The following is a 20,447-nucleotide window of genomic DNA, read 5'->3' on the forward strand; positions in this document are numbered from 1 at the left end:
GAAGATTGTGAAGAACATTGAATTTCACTGTTGGAAAATTTTATTATAGTTTAGGAAACCAATATTTCATGTTTACAAGTGTAATGTTACAAGTGTAAAACCATTAGAAGGGCTAAGAGTTCAAAATGCATATCAAAAGCGTGTGTGTAACGTACGAATTTCCATCAGCAGAATATTTCTGCATGATGTAGGAAACCTGTATTATGTGATTATACAACGTATAGAGTTACAAGTGTAAAACTATTATATGTGCCATAACATATATGATTTCATGTTATATTAAGTGTTTCTGCACTATCCTCGTTTATACGCATACACTACGTCACTGACACGCTTACGCTATTGCACGGTCCCCCTGGTGGACTCCAGCCCTGACTCAATTAGATAGTATTCTCGCTTGTAGTGGCCACGTTTCACAAGTTGGTTTGTGCTTTTCGCACAGACGTTTTTTATGGTATATGCCCCAATGCGTATTTTTACCCGTAAGGTGAAATCCTCATAAAGTGAATATGAAGTCATATTGCAACTCCTTCCCTTAAGAAACAACTTCTAAGACACTACGAGTGATTTTTTTTTTTTTTGTCATTTCCAGGACACATCAGCTTGAACTCATATTATTATTTTGTATCCAATCATTTTGTAGGCGCCAGGGTAACAACAGACCAGATGTCTTATGAAAACATTTAAAGTAAGAAAAGTGAAAGAGAAATCTTTAAAAAAAATGATAGACTATTCTTAATCTGCACCAAAACTCCAACAGGTAAAGGAAGATTAGTAAAATAAATCAATATAAAAGTGAAGTGTAGTGAAGTTAACCGTAGTAGATTTTGAAAAATTAGAATATTACACTTACGCATACCAAGCAAGCATTATATTTAAGGTAAGTAATATGGAGAAATAAATTGTTCGTATTTACATAAATATGAATCACAGAATTAATATTATTAATTAAATCTGATGAGGTTATGGTCGAGAAAGTTGATAACCCACAAGAACCGAGTTGTTGAACAAAAACGTTTGAAGTTACAAATTAATATGGAAACTCGCATCTCCCAAACACCTATTCGAATTTCTTTTTATAATTTATCTTTATTCAGTAACTGTTTGTGCTTATGTTGACAATAATTATTAGGTTGATTAAATTATTTTAAGGAAAATACGTCAAGTGTTCACAAGACTGCAATGTGTGTTATCAAGTTTGTCCACAACACTCTGCAAAAACCTGGTTGAATTTGTCTCGAGAAATTAAATTGTGAGGATTCAATTACTATAATGCACAATGTTTGTTGCATTCTCTTCCTTATCCTTTCGTAGATGCATATTTTTTTCGCGCTTGACCCACCTGTTTTAAGTTGGTCACAAGGAAGCAGGTGAGGTTAAATTTACATCAAAGTTGGACCACCCGAGTGTGACGTATTATTATGGGGATCAAGATGGGACAAAAAGAGACCTGTGGGGCTTCTAAGTGTTCACTCGAGCAGACGGCTCTATAGGTAAAATACGATGTCAAACACTTTTCGTAAAAGAAGAGGAGTGTGAATATAAGTAATTTCAGTCAGTGGATATCATATTGAAATATATTTTGAATGGTAATGAACGTATTCTAAGTGTAAATATTTACTGAAGCGGAAGGCGGAAGAGTACAAGGGCGCGAAAAAGGTGGAAATAAACGGCGGGAATATTCTGTTCGTGTTAGCAATGGACGTTTGCGATGCATGTAATGCAATATACGATTCTATGACAAAGAATTGTGCGATAAAGAGCGTAATATTATCGTGGTTTATGCATTAGCTCCTCATTTAGTACATGCTGTGCAAGAAGAAATCGGAAAATGCAATAGATGTGTGACAATTTGGTAGAGCCGTCTGCTCGAGTAATGCCGCTTCGGGTTAACCCCCCTTTCGATCGCTTAGCTATGTTTCGTAACGTAAGTAAATCCTTTTTTTTTTTTATCAATAAAGTTTTCTGTGCAAGTTTTCCCCCTCCTTTTACCTCCAGCACCTCCCTCTCTATATCCTAACTACCCCCAACAACCCCTCGCTTGGCGAGGGCTCCAATTCTTACACTTTTGTTGGTTTATATCGTCATTGTTTATAAGGACCATCAGAAATCTCTAAATAGATTGTGAAAAAAGTATAATTTATGCATTATATATTACGTACAAGGGCAAATGATTATTATTTTAATCTTATTTTAATGAAAAAGTGTTATTTAATTTAAAAAAAAAACTTTCCTTGGGCGCGGTTTGAACCCACACCAAAAGCAATTTTCATAACTAACCCGCTTGCCAGCACGCTCAACTACGAGGACCGACAGCATGAGCCATTTGCTTTCTGCTATATGTATACTACGTGGCGAGAAACAGATAACTCCAACCAATCAGGACTGTGTATTTAGTTCCTGTGGCTACGGTCGAGCGTTATTAAAATATATGCTTCGTAAATGCAATGTTAAGTTTGTACCCATTACCGGTAGTTTGAGATTAGGTTAAGAAATTTAAATGGTTTACAATATCTGATTCTATAGATATAATAAATTGTTCCAATTTTGAAACTTCATTTACCAAAGAGTATTATTTTTATTCGTGTTCAATGCTTAAGTACTATTAAAGTATAGTAGCAAGTCGAAAATCCGAACTAATTGGGACCACAGGTAGTTCGGATTTTCGAAAATGACCAAGAAAATGCCATTTAGGCTTAAATATACTGTACGGTATGCTCTTTTATCAAGTTTTTATTTTATCCATCTTTTATTTTTTATCTATTTTTAATCTATCTTTTATTTTATTTTATTTTATTTTTTTATTTTTTTATTTATTTTTATTTTTATTTATTTATTTATTTTTTTTTTGCTGTACAGTGGTTATACAGTACATACCGTACAGTAATTACAATACCGTACGTAAGGCTACTTACATTTAATGTTTCTGAAGAACCTGCTCGTACACTAAATTACACTGTTCTTGTAACTCACACTTAAAAACTTAACTTGTATAGGCCTAAGGGAAAATAAAAATAAAAATATGAATGACAAACAATTACATATGAATGAACTTTTGTAAAACCACTGACTTCACATAACTTCGACGGACAACCCTATTGTTTGTTTATCGCAAGCGCTAAGACAAAATGTAAAAAGTTTCTAGGGACAGCATTCGGACTTTTGACGTTTCGGATTTTTGATATTCGGATTATCGACGTCCTACTGTATAATGTAAACGAGGTTTGTTAAAAGTTTAATTTAAACTAGCCTTATTCATTCGTTAGTTGCATCGAGCGGATAACAAATGAGAGTGTTGCAAATTGGAACAATCAAAATCCCAGTTCATTTCATTCAAAATAGGAAAACAATGGGGTAGGTACTCAAAGCCGTTAACTTTTTGTTGAATAAAAAACGATAAAAGAAAGAAAGAAAGGAAACGAAAAGAAAATTTGACTTAGAAATACCAAGATTTTAGATTTATGTCTGCAAAGAATCTAATTTGTTTATATGGATTTAAAGTTTTTGTCCGAACCAAAAATCCAGATAGAAGAAATTTAGATAAAGAACTAACGATCATCCCAGTAGTAAAGATTGCCTCGTTTGGAAAAATTTCTAGTTTTGTTTTTTAAATACTAATTTGAGGGTGGTGAATCCAATAAAACCATTTTTAACCGTATCTGTCCATGAGATCGCGGGAAAAATTACTCCAAGTTGAGATATTTATATTTATTTATAAGTAATATTAAATTATATACCCAACTATAATATTCGTTCTTAAAAATATTACTCTTAACTAGCAGCCTTAATATTGGACTAAGGGAGAAGCTGATCAAATGCTATATATGGAGTATTGATCTGTATGGTTCATGAACTTAGACATTATGGAAGTTAGAGAAGAAATATTTAAAGAGCTTTGAAATGTGTTATTGGAGGAAGATGGAGAAGATAACATAGACAAAGAGAGTAACAAACGAAGATGTTTTAAAAAGGGTAAAAAAGAAGAGGACGCCTTTATCGTAGGAAGATCAATTGGATTGAAATATCTTGCGAAGAAACTGTCTTCTTCTTACCGCCATAGAAGAAAAGATGGAAGAAAAGCAAGGAATAGAAAAAAAAGAATACAACTGATCGATTATTTGAAGAATATAAGAAAATATTGGGCGTTAAAAGACGACGCTGAAGATCGAGAAACTTGGAAGAAACATTTCCAGCAGGGTGTCTATCGGTCACGAAAGTCATGAAAAAGTCACGAAATCAGAAAAGGGTCATGAAAGTCAAGAAAAAGTCACGAAATTTAGCTTTTGGGTCACGATTTTTTTAATCTGTGCAAAAAGGAATATAGACTGGAAACTTTTGTTCTATAAAACGTCAAAATTCACCACCAAAAATGTCTATGGTCGGCTTTAGACGCTACCAAATCGCAAAGAAAGCACGCTTCTATCGCATGCATGAAAATTCGGCCCAATTCGCATCTAAATTCGCTCTTGAGAATGTTACTAAATTTTATGGTGTTCTGAAAGAAAAGGTCACGAAAAAGTCACGAAATTTCATTTTGAAATTTTAGTAGACACCCTGTCCAGGCCCAAACCTGAAAAACAGTCCCATGACCTGGTAAAAGGCAGAATACTTAATAATAATGCAAATTCATTTTGGGAAAGCAATACGTTTAACTACATTTGAAGAAAAAATCAGTAAAACAACATAATTAAGAAAAACAGAAAAATAATTCCCCATATACGAGGGGTGTTGAACAATATTGCCTCTGATACAGAAGGAGTTGAACAAAATTATTGTGATTCTTATATGCTGTATTCTAAAACTTCAGAAGTATGTGTGCCAAAGTACCAGCATTGTCATAGATATTGATTGTGTTCTATTTGTTTGGCAGATAGTAAGTGTGTTGGGATTGTGAAGATGGAGAAAACTGAAGTGCGTGCCGTGGTCAAATACTTTCAAATGGAAAGTTATCACTGTCGAAGATGCATGCTGATGTGATTAGTCTGTTGAGTGACAGTACTCCGTCGTGCTAAGTGATAAAAAAAAAAAAAGAACTGATCACGCGAATACCATTGTGATAAGCACAGCTGTAAACATGCCAGTGGAGCAAATCATAGAGAACATAGCCAATATCAATGACATTGCCTTCTACTTTGATACACATACAATATTTCTAAAGCTTTAGAGTACAATATGCTGCAAGCACAATATTTTTCGTCAAGTCATATATCAAGGGTGAATAGTTAATGAACACCCATCGCGAATCCATGGGCTAAAAATACAGACGGTGTACGTACTCAATATCGTTAATCTTGCTGTAGGGGCCGCGGTGTCTCAGTGGTAGAGCGTTCACCTCTGGTGCTTGGGGTGATCCTCGATCCCAGCCCCCGCCAAGTGAACTTTGGTGTAGACAAACACCGTGTGCGTGGATTTTCTCGAGGTTCTCCCGTTTCCTCCCACTTTCTTCATTCCACCATTTCATTCATCTCTCATCATCACAGTCTCCTTTAGCCTAGCCGACATAACCGTGGGACGTAAAACTCGAAGATTTCATTTTTTTCGTTAATCTTGCGTCTTACTATTAAGAGAATCAGTCAAAAGTTTAGTCGCACTGCTTAAGAAAACAAAACAGGAGCTAACTTTTACAATACTTTTATTTGTAGACAAAGGTTCCGTACAAAAGCTACTTTTTGACATAATCATCTCCTTTATTTAAACGTTGGCCGAGGTGTGGCACAATGTTTTCTATGCTTTGTGTGAAGAATCTCCGTCCAACACCCGAGAACAATTGCTGGGTTACAGGTTTCACCTCGTCATCGCAGTGATATCGTCGCTTTCAAAGTTCTTCTTTCGTGGAACCGAAAACACAAGATGCGAGATTTGGGCTATAAGACGAGTAGTACACACTTTCTACTGAAACTTACGCAGATCTATCTGTAAGCGTTCTCAATATCTGTACGTCCGTTCTCAAGCATGTTCCACCTTTTTGCGATAGCTTAACGCGATATTGCATTCTCATCACACACTTCATGCGTCTGCAGGTAAATTTTTGTGCAATTACATCTTTTTATCCACAGAAAACGAATTACTGCACGCACTTCCAACTTGAACGCCAATTGCAGCTACCGAGACATATTCACAACTGATTGGCAAGCAAAGTACAACTCTCCCGTCAAAGGTGCTACGTCACGCGGTGCAGATAAATGACTCTAGTGTTGCCACTAAGTTTCAACAAACTATCCTTCTACGAAGAATCTTTACGAAGCTGTGCAACTTACTTTTTGGCTGATCCTTGCATTATTAAGTTTTACAATTATTATTATTGTTTCAGTTAAATTCAACTTTAAAGAGAGTCTTTGCAACCTTGCAATTAGCTACTCTTAAAGCGCTACTCGTTCCGTATATTTCTTCTTACATTCATATTTATTCTCCACTTGACAGTTTTAGTTGATCTAATACTTTTAATAATTTGTAGTCTTAATGATCAATTTCAGGACTTGAAGCAATCATCAACGTAATCAACATTGACAGTTAATGGTTGATGATGGCAGAAGAACAGACTTCTCCAGAGCCTTCGACAACAGGATCGTTTTCGAGACCAAACACAGCACGACCCGCTCGCCTTCGTAATTCGCCAGCATCTAGTTCAGCCATCGACGAAGACATAGAAGAGGATGATGAAGACGAAGAGGAAGAAGAGGAGGAGGAAGCAAAACCAAAAGAAAAAAAGGTTTCTGTGGATCTCGATTACGAGGACTATAGATTGTTGGGGTTGGATCCTTTCGCAGTTGATCAAGCGAAAGGGTATCTTCAGAAAGTGGAGTACCAGAGCGGCATTAGTCTGTAAGTGTGTTCAAATTTAATTTCAATATTAAAAAGTGTAACGAACAAATACCTTGAAATTAGATTATTAAGAAAAGACTATCCTTTTTCAGAGTAGGAACTGTGAATATTTAACTCCCAGAATGGGATTATGCTCGTGAGTTTACAGACATTTTCAGTCGAGCATATTCTGACATGCGCCTATCTGTCCCGAAGAGTAGTCGAATTTCTCTTCATTGAATTGTTAATATTAAAAAATCTCTAATGTAGTATTGCTCCTCTAGACTCTTGCATGGAATTACTTTCCCGTTCTTTGCATCACCTAGGTTCTCTCTCCTCCATAAGATGAAGTTGACACTCTTATATGTAATAAGGTCAGTGGTGCTATTCAGCCGGTTCGCTATATAGAACTGGTTGTTAAAATATTTAGAGTTCGCAGAACCGTTTGTTATACCCAGACATAACAGTAAATTTTACCCAGTTATACCCAGAACAATAAATTTTGGTTTAACTATCCTTGTTTTTGGAAATTCGGGTTAAACATATGATCTCTCACAACAAGATATAAGCGTTTATTTCTTAATCTCAAATGCTGAGATATCAAGAATGAGAACTGGGTTCACATGAGTGTGGTGGTGAGCGTTATTTATATTTGAAACGCATACATACTATTTATCAACAATTGTCGATCCATTGCTGGATTAAGGTCTTTCCAATACTTTTAGATAACCATCAGTCTTGGATAATTCGTTCCAAGATATTCGCAGTGCTATTAATTTTGTCACACCACTTAGTATTAGGATGCTGTGTAGGTTTGTACTTGTCACTTGTGGTATCTAGTCAAAGATTAGCTTTTGTCTACCTTGTTTAGTTTATTTCCTAAGAGTTATATCTATCTACCTATCCATCTACTATCTCCCTCTCTCTCTCTCTCTCTCTCTCTCTATATATATATATATATATATATATATATATATATATATACAGCGGCGGATCCAGAATATGATCAAGGAAGGGGCTAAACCATAGTTTGCCGCTTTATCCAGTGTAAAACAGGATTGAAGTCCATTTTATCCAGTGTATACCTGAGGGTCAAGGGGTGCTATAGGCCCTATAGCCTCCCCCTTGAATCCGCCCTTATATATATATATATATATATATATATATATATATATATATCCAGAACCGGTTGTTAAAACATTAGGATAGCACCACTGAATAATGTGTTCTTCTTTCTTCTTGTAGAAGTATTCAGGATGGCATGATCGTATGCTTCCATCATATAAGCAAGTTTGACTACCATAATTCTGTCGCTTACTTGCTTCACGTCCACCAATTTCTTCATATTCTTATCTAAGACAATTCTATACTTTTCTTGAGTTGAAGTAACTTGTTTTAGTTTCTCATCAGTGTTCCTCGCCATTACTTTATCAGTAACTGGCGAGTAACATGTGCTGACCTTTGTCTGACAAGAAGTTGTATGCTTCGTATTTTTATTCCTTTTTAACCTTTTATACCCATCCATATTTTTCCTCGTGTTTTAAATTCACTTCGAACTGTTTTAAGCTGATGATGGAAAACCACCACTTAACTCGTTCGCTGCCATTTGACGCCATATGGCGTCATTCATACCTATTGCTGTGTACCATTTGACGCCATATGGCGTCATTCATACCTATTGCTGTGTGCCATTGACGCCATTTGGCGTCAAGAGGTTGTTCTCATTCTAGACATTCTCTGTAAAATGGCACACAGGTATTAGAAGTCTGCAGTGGCTGGGTCCGAGCCCTCGGGCCTACAAAGCATATATCACTTCTGGCACTGGCCGGGCTCGGGCAGTAAATTTTTAAATATACAACCATATTTCTCGGGCCTAACTTCGTAAACATACTGTACAACGATATATATTGTGGAGAACTTTTTAAAGCTCAACTCCAAACTTAAATCTCTAATTGCTGTAAATAAAAATACAAATTTGCGTCAATGATTACGTTTCTGTAAACCGGGCTTATTTCGGGCTCATTTTGATTTATCACACGAGCTCAGGTTGGGCTCGGGCCAAAATGCTAAAACATATTTCGGACTCGGGTCGGGCTTCACATTATAAATTTATGGGATGGACTAAAAATTCCGGCCCGTGCAGACCTCTAGCAGGTATAGAGCTTTTATACTCTGGTGGCACACAGTGCTGGCCTGGTCATTTTCTGTAGAGTGCTTGGTTTTCGCTAGATGTAGCTAGTTTTTGCAAAAGTGTAGGTGGCACATTGGGTTGGAATACTGAAATCAAGGTGGCAGCGAAAGAGTTAAAGGAATACTTTGATCTGTGGAGTGTACTAGCTTTCTATTTATATTTCTTTCTAAGTATCTATTCGTTTCACTTTGCCGAAACAAGTTCAGTTTTGATTGTTCTAAATCTTATTAGTGTGACTTGTTCTGTCGCTCTTCTTCCCCTTCACTTCTATCCTCTGATTTTTCCCTTGCAGAACCTGAACAGTGAATGCATTAACATGATAGAAGAGAGATCCAAATTGCGCCCCTCCGTTCGGTTGAATGTTTTATCAACTTTGTCTAGTACTTGTTGCGAGCATTAGGGTCGGAAAGTATAATTTTTAGGAAATATTGTAATACTTTTTCTTGTAATACAGTTTTTAAGACGATATTATATTGTTAACAATATTATGAAGGTTCATAGCTTATTTGCCATACTCTAGAAAATTGCTGCTGCTTCAATCGTAGTAATACGAATTGAAATAATTGATACTAGTTAGTACAGATTACGAGATACAGTAATTAATGTACTAATATTCGTTACATATTTACAAAATAAACTACACATTTGCAACTTTTCAACAATAAATAAATAAATAAATTAGAGCAGAAATGCAATGAAATTTTTAGTTTTACGTTTGACGGTTATGTCCTTTAGGCTAAGAGATACGAGTAAGTATTGAAACTGAATGATTATGAAATAGTAGAATGAGAATGTGGAAGAAAATGAGTAAACCCGGAGAAAACAGCAGACACGATATTGTCCAATACAAACTGGCGTACCGGGGGATCGAATTAGGAACCACGTGCACCAGATGTGAGCGATACACCATTGAGTGACTGTACCCCCATAATTGTTCAGCAAGTTGTGCAATCGTATATGTTTTAAAAATATATCGGGTGTTCTAAAAATGACGCTCACATGATGACACTATTCTACAGGCCAAAATAAAGTAAAAATGTTATATGATGGTTTGCCCTCCGGGGCCTCCTTCAGCCGCTATGGGGAATCAAAATTTGGCAACGTTGCAGATTAACTTGGAGCCATTAGCATTCCTCTATGAATACAACAAAGCAGTTGAATCGATTGCTACACTAATAAGTGATGCTAATGTCAATCAGTATCGACCTTACCTGACATCTGAAAAGAATCGATATAACTATTTGATAGATTGATAGATCTAATCTATGGTTCTTTATTTGCGACGTTGCCACATAGTACAATTTGTATCTACAGACGAGGACTCGAAAGGTGTACAAATATATATACTTTTTGCTTTGACTTGTACAATAATGCTTTGTGGTCGGTGGGCGTCATTTTTAGAACGCCCGATATATAATTATTAAGTACATTATATAATAGGGGCGGTGTCTTAGTCGTGGAGCGCTCACTTCTACTGCTAGAGGACCTTGGTATGATCCCAGGTTACGAGTTTGTGGTGAACAAAATCATGTCCGTGCATTTCTCGAGGTTGTCCCGTTTACTCATCCCATTATCCACCTCCTTTAACCTAAAAAAGCATTCATTTATACTTTTTTTTTTTTTTTTTTTACATTCCTTAATTGATCAAATGAAAATCTTCATTTTTGTTTATATATAATTATATAGCAGAGTACATACATGATATTTTTTGAAGACATTATCATGCAATTAAATTTTAAAGGAAATTTTCTCTCTTTTAAAGATATGACCACTTGAATGAGATATTATCGAAGATGTTATCAGAGCGTCCAACGCAAGTGATGGGTTACTTTGAACAATATAGCCGCAACGTATCCGAAGACAGATATCGTGTACAGACCGATTATTTACAAGACCAATACCTTCCGCCGCAAACCCTTGCTCTTTCAAAAAGTATCAAGAATCTTTACAAAAAGGTACGTAACCATGAGTTCAATAATTTTTATTTAAAATAAAAGAATAACAACTACTCAAGGTAACATTAACATGTTTCTGTACAGTTGGATTCTGATGGATACTGATAAAAAAAAATAAATAAAAAAAATATGTAATTCTCCAAGCAGAATTTCTTCCTAATAATTCACGCCCGATGAAGATGACAGAGTTCCATGAAACGTGGCGTCGGTAACATTTGGATGCTTCAGTGAGTACAAAATTTTTATTTTTTTATTAATAGATCCTATTGCGTCATTAAGTAACAATATAAATAGTTATTGTTAATTAAAGAGCATAAGGAATACATATTTATATCTTCAGCACTCACCTCTATGTTCATTGTTGACTAGGGTGACCAGACGTACTGATTTTCGCAGTACAGTACTGTTTTTCAAAGAGATGTCACTTCATGGTTCAAAGACATCTAAAAAGTCGAGATATGTTCTTTTTTAAAATGCCCTGCGAAATCTCCTGAGTTAACTTATTTGCAATATTTTAATGTTTCATTCTTTATTCATAACATTTTGAATCACAGGAACTCTTTTCCTGAATGGTAAACCGCTGATTTTTTTTTAACACTCCTCAAAAGATTAGGGAAGGAGAACATTCAACACCATTGTTTTGCAATAGATTCGTTTTACAGAGAAGGGCTTGTTGAGATATGGGTAAGGTACTTAGGAAGGGTTTCTTTTTGAACTTTCGACACTGATGCTAACCATATTAAGTAGAAGTTCCCTCGTGCCCGTCTAAATTTTCCCCTCGTTCCTTAAAATAATCCCACGTTCCGAAAATCGATTTTAAAAAGTCTTTAGCCCTACACGAAGTTTCACTTTACGTTTATAAAAAAAAAATAATAAATAAACCACTTTGTCATTCATCAAAGCATTTGGAATTGTGTTGAATTCCTTTAATACTTTTGTTAACAAAAACGAATGATTAATTTAGGGTTAACGTTAAATTAAGTAAGACATGCATATTGCCGACGCAGTAAACTATCATATATTATTATACGTCTGTGGATTTATGGTTTCTCTTTTATTCACGTTAAAAAAAAAAAAAAAACTAAAGCAAAATTACATTCATCATATTCCTGTCACGACTTTCGACATGTTACCTAATACAACAGATAACTAACACAGGTTACAAAATTTCAATTTGTTCTACTTCTTCTTCTTCTTCTCTTCACTAATCATTCAGCACTGTTTACAGTTGTTATCAAACAACTTAAAGACATCATAAATGTATGTCCTCAAGTACGGTGAGCGTATAATACTTCAACAATATTTTGAAGAAAAATCGTTCTTGTTCTGGCAGCGACGAATTCTAAAATGTACATGCTTCCTTTTTATTTCTTCTTACACAACTGACGCATTGCTAATCTTCGGAAGTATTTATCTTATTGTCAAACGTGAAAAGGGTTAATCAAATTGAAGGAAAATGAAATGGAAAGAAAACAAATTTAAAATAAAATGAATTAATTTACAAGGTTTTATTTTTCAACATTAGGGCGGTAAAAATTAGAATATTAATACATAAAAATAACTAACAAAAATAAATAAAATATAATAAAGTTTAAATCTAACGGCAGGGATTTCAAGTTCAGCATTTCTCTTATTATTGAATGTAAAAAACTAATGCTAATGTCACTGGTAAAAAGTGCCCACGCTTGGATATATATATATTTTTCTAATTGCACTTTTTATACTAATTTGAGAACACTGAATCAAATGAAACATTTTTCAATATACCCGTCCACAGGGCTCCTACAAAAGTAACCTCAAATGTAAAATATAAATAAATAAATAAATACAGGATATAAATACAGGGTGTTTCCAAATTAATTTCAAAGATTTAAGGCTTTGCAGTATTTATTACAATTAACTTACAATTATAAATAATGCATCAAATGAAACAGCAACTCAAACAGTTTTGTACGCACGCATGCGCATGTACTATTTCCTTTGTCTGCCTTTAGAAAGTACTAGTAGAAAGATGGCGACTAGCTTCTGCATGATGATGAAGATTTTCTGTCTGTCTTTTTCTCTTTTATATCAAAGTTACAAACATTATATTTCTTTTATTATATTTATCATTATTCTAGCCTTTACTTTTTTCAAATTTTAGTGGGCTTCACTTATTCTCTAGTGAAAACAAATATAACATCTGTGAAATGACAGGAAACCTCTCATGAGGTTATAACCTTTCATTAAAGTACATTAAATTTGGAGATTTACGTAATAATTTGAACAAGTTTTAAATTATGTAATAACATAAAAATGGAAAATATTCCCGAAAGATGTATTGGGAAAGATTTCAACAAGCTTGGAAAAAATCTAAGGAAACTTTAATAATATAAACAGGGTGTCTATCGGTCACGAAAGTTACGAATATCACGAAATCAGAAAACGGTCATGAAAGTCAAGAAAAAGTCACGAAATTTAGCTTTTGGGTCACGATTATTTTATCTGTACAAATATAAGTACAGACTGGTTAATTTTGTTCTATAAAACATCAAAATTCACCACCAAAGATGTCTGTGGTCGGCTTTAGACGCTACAAAATCGCATGCATGAAAATTCGGCCTAATTCGCATCCAACTTCGCTCTTGAGAATGTTCCGAAATTTTATGGTTTGATAAAGAAAAAGTCACGAAATTTCATTTTGGAGTTTTAGTAGACACCCTGAACCTTCTTCATCGTATAAGAGATTTAAGGGTTGTAACTAAGGCAAGATTTCATATAAAATATGTTTATTTATTACTTTGTGCTGCATTTCAAATAATAATAATAATAATAATAATAATAATAATAATAATAATAATAATAATAATAATAATAATAATAATAATAATAATAATAATAATAATAATTATTATTATTATTATTATTATTATTATTATTATTATAATTATTATTGAGGCAACAACCGATTTTTCCAGATTGTGTTCTTCATTGAATTTCACTAAAATAATAATGAAACAAATTACTTAGCAGAAAATAGTAAAAAAGTTATCACACAATACTAAAAATGGGTACAGTCTTTTCAGAAAATCTTGAACACTTACCTTATTGTAGAAGGCCACATTCTGGTAGCAACCGTGTTTGGGAAATTCTAATACTTCAGCAGTTACGAAAGCCCTCAATTAGCCAAAGAAAATCTACATCTGTCTGATTTAATTCCAAATGTAGGTAAGAATGGAAGGCATTTTAAAAAGAAGTAGGCGGCCAGGTTTCTTTGAACAAGACTGTACCCTGTAAGTACTTTCGTTGAATGCTTCATCAGATAAAGGGAAGAAAAAAATAGAAAGAAACTACAGAAGTTAAAGAATAGAGAAATAGCTATGAGACGTCGAGGTGGGCACCACATTACACAGATTTTATTTGATAGTATTCATTTACATTCTTTATATAATCACAAGAAATAAAAAGCAATTTCCTGTGTATTTACACAAGCTCCTTGTTACACATTCGTATCATATAGTCACCGTCAACAAAGTGAAAATTTTGTGAGCACAGACAGTCATATGTTTTGTTCCTTGCTTCTTTTTCTAGCATGAAATGAAAAATAAATATGTACAAAACTTACGAATATTATGTACTGTACACCTTATGCGAACATATCGAAACAGTTATTGTAATTTAGTTATTCCTTAGTATTGACGAAGATAGCCTTAAATCTCTTTCTTACTACTAGGGCTGGCTCTACCATATGTGCAATACGTGCGATTACACGGGGTGGCAAGTTTTGAGGGGACGGCAAAATCAGTCATAACTATATTATTTAAAATAAATATTTCTTGTTCGAAATAGACTTCATCATGATAGTAGTTAAATTTACTAAGCTGAGCTTCTATTTGAACATAACATTCATAAATCGTGTTTAGGTTGCATTAATTTAAGGGTCAGTGCTAAAGCAAATAATCAAACACATTCCAACATGAATTGTTTGATTGTTGTCAAATACAAAAACTCAATTCTCAAAAAGCAGCAAACACCTATTCCATTTAGTTAGTTATCACAATTTTGATATGAAAACTAGTCTTGTCTTTGTCACAAACAAGTTTCTTATCATTAAAAATGCAAAGAAGTTTTTTTTTTTTGTATTTTTTAACAGAGTAGAAGGAAAATCAAGAAATAAAGATAAAAGAGCTAGTTGCATTGGAATTGCAACCTGATATATTGAGATTGAAGCTCGATATTGAATTCTATAAAAAGGATTACCATCTTACCTCTGCAGGTGTGTCTGCTTTATGTTTCATTAACACAACAGATTATTATTTAAGAAAAAAAAAACAGACACAATGACATTTTATTTGTCGTGTTTAGGCCTTTCTGAGTGCGAGTGCATTTTCCCTTCCTTTCAATGTTCATGTTGGAGTAGCATACTTAAAATTATGGCTTTCAAGATTTGTTTTTTCTGGAGAAAGGGAGGGCGGCAAATTGCCTAGGGCCGGCAATGCTTACTACTAGAATTTTGTTTACTATATCCTGAACAATTCAAAGTTAGTAGGTGAGATATTGTTATTATTATTACTATTTTGTTGTTGTGTTTTGTTTTGCAATTTGATAATGCCTTGCTGCTTAATTTAATAGGATGTATATTCAATATTTACTAAAACTGTACTTACCCAAAAACATCTAAGTTACAATTTGACTGTGAATGTTTGGGCAAAAATTTGTTACCATCCTCAGCACAGATTCTTTTGTAAAACTAACTTTGCTTGTAGCACTACCCATCCTAAAGGCATACATTTCACATTTTTAGATAAAACCAAGCTTCTCTAGATACATTTCACGTTTCGTCACTTTCCTTTGACCAATTATGCTTAATAGCGAAGTGAAATTAGAAGTAGATAAAACAAGTGAGATTTCAAAGCAATTATCAATCGCCAGTTTTATATGATACCGATTGGTGCATAGAAAAGAAAGTACATAGATACGAGGAAAATTTCGTTGAAAGACTACATACAGAAATTATGATAGAGTTGTGATATACACATGAAGGTAATCAACGTGATGTAATTTTATAAGCAACGTTTGTTTTCTGAAAGGATCCGTGCTGAAGATGGCAATATTTTTTTCCAGACACTTTCACACTTGAATTATAATTTCGGTGTTTCTAAATAAATACAGCTTTAGCAAATATTGATAATGTCTTGTTACCTTGTTTATCCTTAAGTAAAGTAAATATGTATATATTTTGTATATTCCTTGTATAGCCTGGAGAAGGGGAAGACGAAGAGGAGGAACCAGTGGAGGATGAAGAGGAGGAAGGGGTACAGAAACCTCTGGACGTATTGCAAGCACAGTATTTTTTCGAACAAGCGGGCGTTGGGTTGCCTCGACAGGAAATGTTTGCCATCGCTTTGTCCTTGAGACTTCTGCAGAAAAACCCAATCATCAAAAAAGTTAGGTAATTTAACGTAACTTCATATTATCATTTTCAAAAGGACGTAACGTATTACCATTTATTGCAGATGTTTTTTTAATTTCAGACTGAAGTATGTTGACGTCAAATTTTCGCCATTCATCCGTCAGCAGTTGCAGTTGTCTTAGGAGCTAGATGGATGAACATCGTATATTAAAATGATTTGTCTATTTTCATTTTTTTCTTTTTTTATTGGATCAAAAGATCAAATATATTTCAATCAAAAATTTTCTTGTAGGTTTTGTACCTGGGGAACTACATACAGTGTAGCCAAACCCATACTATCACTTAACTCAGTATGATGTGCTAATTCCGTAAAAAATACGAAAACTCGATTTAGGGGCCCCTGATCCAAAAATCCATCAAAAGATCCAATATATTTCAATCAAAAGTTTTCTTTTACGCCTTATATCTGGAGAACTATATATAGTCATGGCTTGAAAAATCTTGCTTGCAAGCACTACCCAGGCAACCAATGTACTAGCCAGACCATTTTGCAGTCACAGTGTTTACATCGGACTTTACTCATCAAAAGTAGAAAAGTACTCACCACTGGCGAGCAGAAAAGTGGATTTTTCAAGCCCTGCATATAGTGTAGTCAACCCCAAACTATCACTTAAGTCAGTATGATGTGCTTATTCGGTAAAAAAAATACGAAAACTCGATTTAGGAGTCGTTCAATAATTTTGTGGCCCCTGATCCAAAAAACTGCAATATATTTCAATTAAAAATGTTCTTGTACGTTTTATATCTGGAGAACTACATATAGTGTAGCCCAACCTAAACTATCACTTAACTCAGTATGATGTGCTTATTCCGAAAAAAAAAAAAAAGCTCGATTTAGAGGCCGTTCAAAAAGTTCGTTCCCTGATCCAAAATCTAATATTAACCAAGATCTTTTTTTTTTTATCATTCCTAAAATTCTTGTTCCTACATCTGACGGTTTTCGTCATCTTGAAAATGCTGTCACCTGTCGGATGACGAAAATTCAAAGTCAAGAAATTTCATTCTACAAGTCATAAGAGCATCCAAAGTAAGAAATAATAAAAATAAATACAGTGTTTAATTTTTCCCATTACTTATTTAATGCAACCTAGATAACTTGATATGAAAAGAAATAAGTTACATATGCTAATTGAAAAGATAAATTTTCTTGCCTGAAGCATCACCTTGAAGATTGTGTTGCTATACGAAAATGTTTCATCTAACTGTTCCTGAATTTTAAAAACAATCGTTAAATATTGTTTGAGTGTTCTTTCCACTCCACAACTCTTGATATAAAAGTTACGAAGTGTCAACCTAAAATTCAATTGAGCACTAAACGGTGCATGAACACGATTAATCACACAAATCTAGTAACTAGAAAACTACCATGAAATAGCTTGCAGGCTTCTTTGTCATAAGCAGCCGTATACTAAAATTTATAGAAAAATTCATATAATGAAATTTCACCCTAAAGTCTTCTCCATTGATTTCTAACATAAAAAACTTTCTCGTTCTTATTGCAGAACAAATTTTCAAACGATAAAATTGATCTTTTCAATCAGTAAATGTGCATCCCCCTAGATTCTTTGAGAAATTGTTACATATATTAACTTCACGAGTCATTCACACACACGAAAGAATCCTAATACAGATACATGGAGGTAACTATGTAGAAAAATAGCTTAATGTGTAGAGAGGAAATAACCAAAAATAAATGACATTATCTGTACTAATGTTGTTTCTATTGACAATCGAACCTTACTTAAAAAGTAACCCTCCTAAATATACTGCACACAAGAGCGTAATGTATTCATAGTGATAGTATAGTAAGATAAATATTGTTCTAAAAATTTATATAGATTGTAATTTTGTTAACTATGAAAAGACTACTATAATCTTTAGTATTATTTAACTATATAATGTTTAAATTTTTTCTTAAGCATGGTCGAATCTTTACATTACATGCGGTAGTGCATCTGTAATAAGTGCGAGGTAGCAAACAATGATTTATTATTATTATTATTATTATTATTATTATTATTATTATTATTATTATTATTATTATTATTAATAATAATAATAATAATAATAATAATAATTAATCAATTCATCTTAAAAATTTAATTATTATTTATCTCTTATTATATTATAGTGTGTAACCTATATACCTCGTACACAATTGCATATATTAAGGTCTCCAAAGTTAGCTTTGGTAACCACGAAAAAAATCGATAATTATTGTAAGAAATTAAACTATTTTTGTTTCTTTAAACTTTGTATTTCCTCAATACTTATCATTTCTTCGTCGTATATCTCAAAATTACATCTATCATTGATGGCGTCGTTACTTATTATCAGTGGCGGCCGGTGAATGCTGATCTCGGGTGTTGCAGTACGAACAATCGGAGACAGAAGATAGAAACTGGATTCATTAACTAATCAACATAAATTTAGACGCACATACTATGTGATATACGAAAATAAATAAAATTATGGCAAAAAACTAAAAATTAGAACATTTTATACAAGTACTCATCTTCTTTAAATAGAAAATTTATTGTCCTCTTTTTGATTGCAACAAATTTTCTATTACAAACTCGTTAAAGTCTGGTATTCCCATTATCTGGTCTTTTTCGATGAATGCCAATACTGATTCTTGAAATATCTTTTAAAATGTTTTAAATCTATTCAATACGCATAAACACCTTTCTCCTGCTGATGTCATAGGAACTGTTAATATCAATTTCAGAAGCTTTGTACATTCACTAAATGATTTTCCTAGATTATTACGAACAACTAATTCTAGGAAACCCAGATCCCTAACAGCGATCGAAATTTATCTACAGCGTAGACTGAAAACAGTTCGTGGCAGAGATTAGTGTTATATATAAAATAAGAAATCTCTATATTGAACTACGTACTGAAAAATAATAACATCGAATCAATGTAAAGTACATTTGAAATATACTTGAGATCACTTGTTTCATCGGCTATAATAGCCAGGAAATCAACTTCGTTAATTTCGTATGGTATTTCTTCCTGACAAACCTCAAGCATTACCTGTAGGAGCTCATTCTAGATCGTTTTGGATGTCCCTTTAAGCTCTGTAAGTTTTCTAAAGCTTTTCTCAAAGCAACATCTAATTCTGAGCTAAAATTTATTAATCTTTTAAATACTCCCGGGTTGGAGGTCGAGTCAGTTTAATCGTGTCAACTTCAAGCTAGTTTAAAGCGCCTCGAAAATGAACATAGTTTATGATCATATTCAGTACCCATCTGTTCTGTCAGACGTTTTCTATGTGCTCTTCAAGTTTTCTCCTGTAAGAACTGTCCAACTGCGAAGCGATATTTACTTTTTGTAAAAGTGTGAATTTTAAAACACTTCGCAAATATGAAGCCAAAGATTTGTATTTTTTATGTTCTTTATGTTTGAGCATAAATTACTTATATCTGTTATGCCTAATTTTATCCATAATCCTTCACCACGAAACAATAGATACGGAAAGCAAAATTATATTCTTTACTTCGCACCCACACAATCATTCATTACTATATACTGTATATTTTCTGAACACCCTCTTGAATTAACTTTTGCCTGTTTTGATGCTCTGCACAATGCCTCTCTGTCAATGGCCCTCCAAGTTCCTTAATTGGAAGTTTTTCCTCAGCGGAAAGCTGGGAAAATGACTTCTTTTAGAATTATTTTCAGAGTTCGTGATGTAGAATTCATTCAGAATTTGTAAGTGACGGAATTAGAACACACACAACGCAAGTAAATCTAATAACTAAAAACCAAAACCCCTGATTCAAAATATACTCAAGAGGTACATGGATCATATATACGAGGTATATATACGAGTGTGCGAAAAGAAAACTACAGTCCATCCACATTAGGCTAAACAATGCGTCTCGATGTCATACGTTCTGAAAAGCAAACTTTGGAACCCGTCAAATGTCGGTTCAGCATGTAATAGGAGCCAAAAGTCGCTAAGATGGAATAGTGGAGGCGCCGGGTATCGGTGCAAGTGTTATGCATCGTTGCAAGTGTTAAAATAATGTACAATAGGACA

General features: G+C 33.7%; 1 protein-coding gene across 1 annotated transcript in view; it reads left to right on the forward strand.

Moving 5' to 3' along the window:
- Nucleotides 1-746: 746 nt before the first annotated feature.
- The window catches only part of LOC145663819 (radial spoke head protein 6 homolog A-like), a 74,057-nt gene continuing 54,356 nt past the window's right edge, over nucleotides 747-20,447 (forward strand). Inside the window, exons 1-4 of the mRNA XM_081729911.1 lie at nucleotides 747-880; nucleotides 6,474-6,822; nucleotides 10,755-10,947; nucleotides 16,185-16,378. Coding sequence (XP_081586037.1) covers nucleotides 6,521-6,822; nucleotides 10,755-10,947; nucleotides 16,185-16,378 — 689 coding nt within the window. The 5' untranslated portion in view covers nucleotides 747-880; nucleotides 6,474-6,520. The remainder of the gene's footprint in view (nucleotides 881-6,473; nucleotides 6,823-10,754; nucleotides 10,948-16,184; nucleotides 16,379-20,447) is intronic.

Source organism: Thermobia domestica, chromosome 11, assembly GCF_964235325.1.
Source record: "Thermobia domestica chromosome 11, izTheDome1.hap1.1, whole genome shotgun sequence".
NCBI lineage: Eukaryota > Metazoa > Arthropoda > Insecta > Zygentoma > Lepismatidae > Thermobia > Thermobia domestica.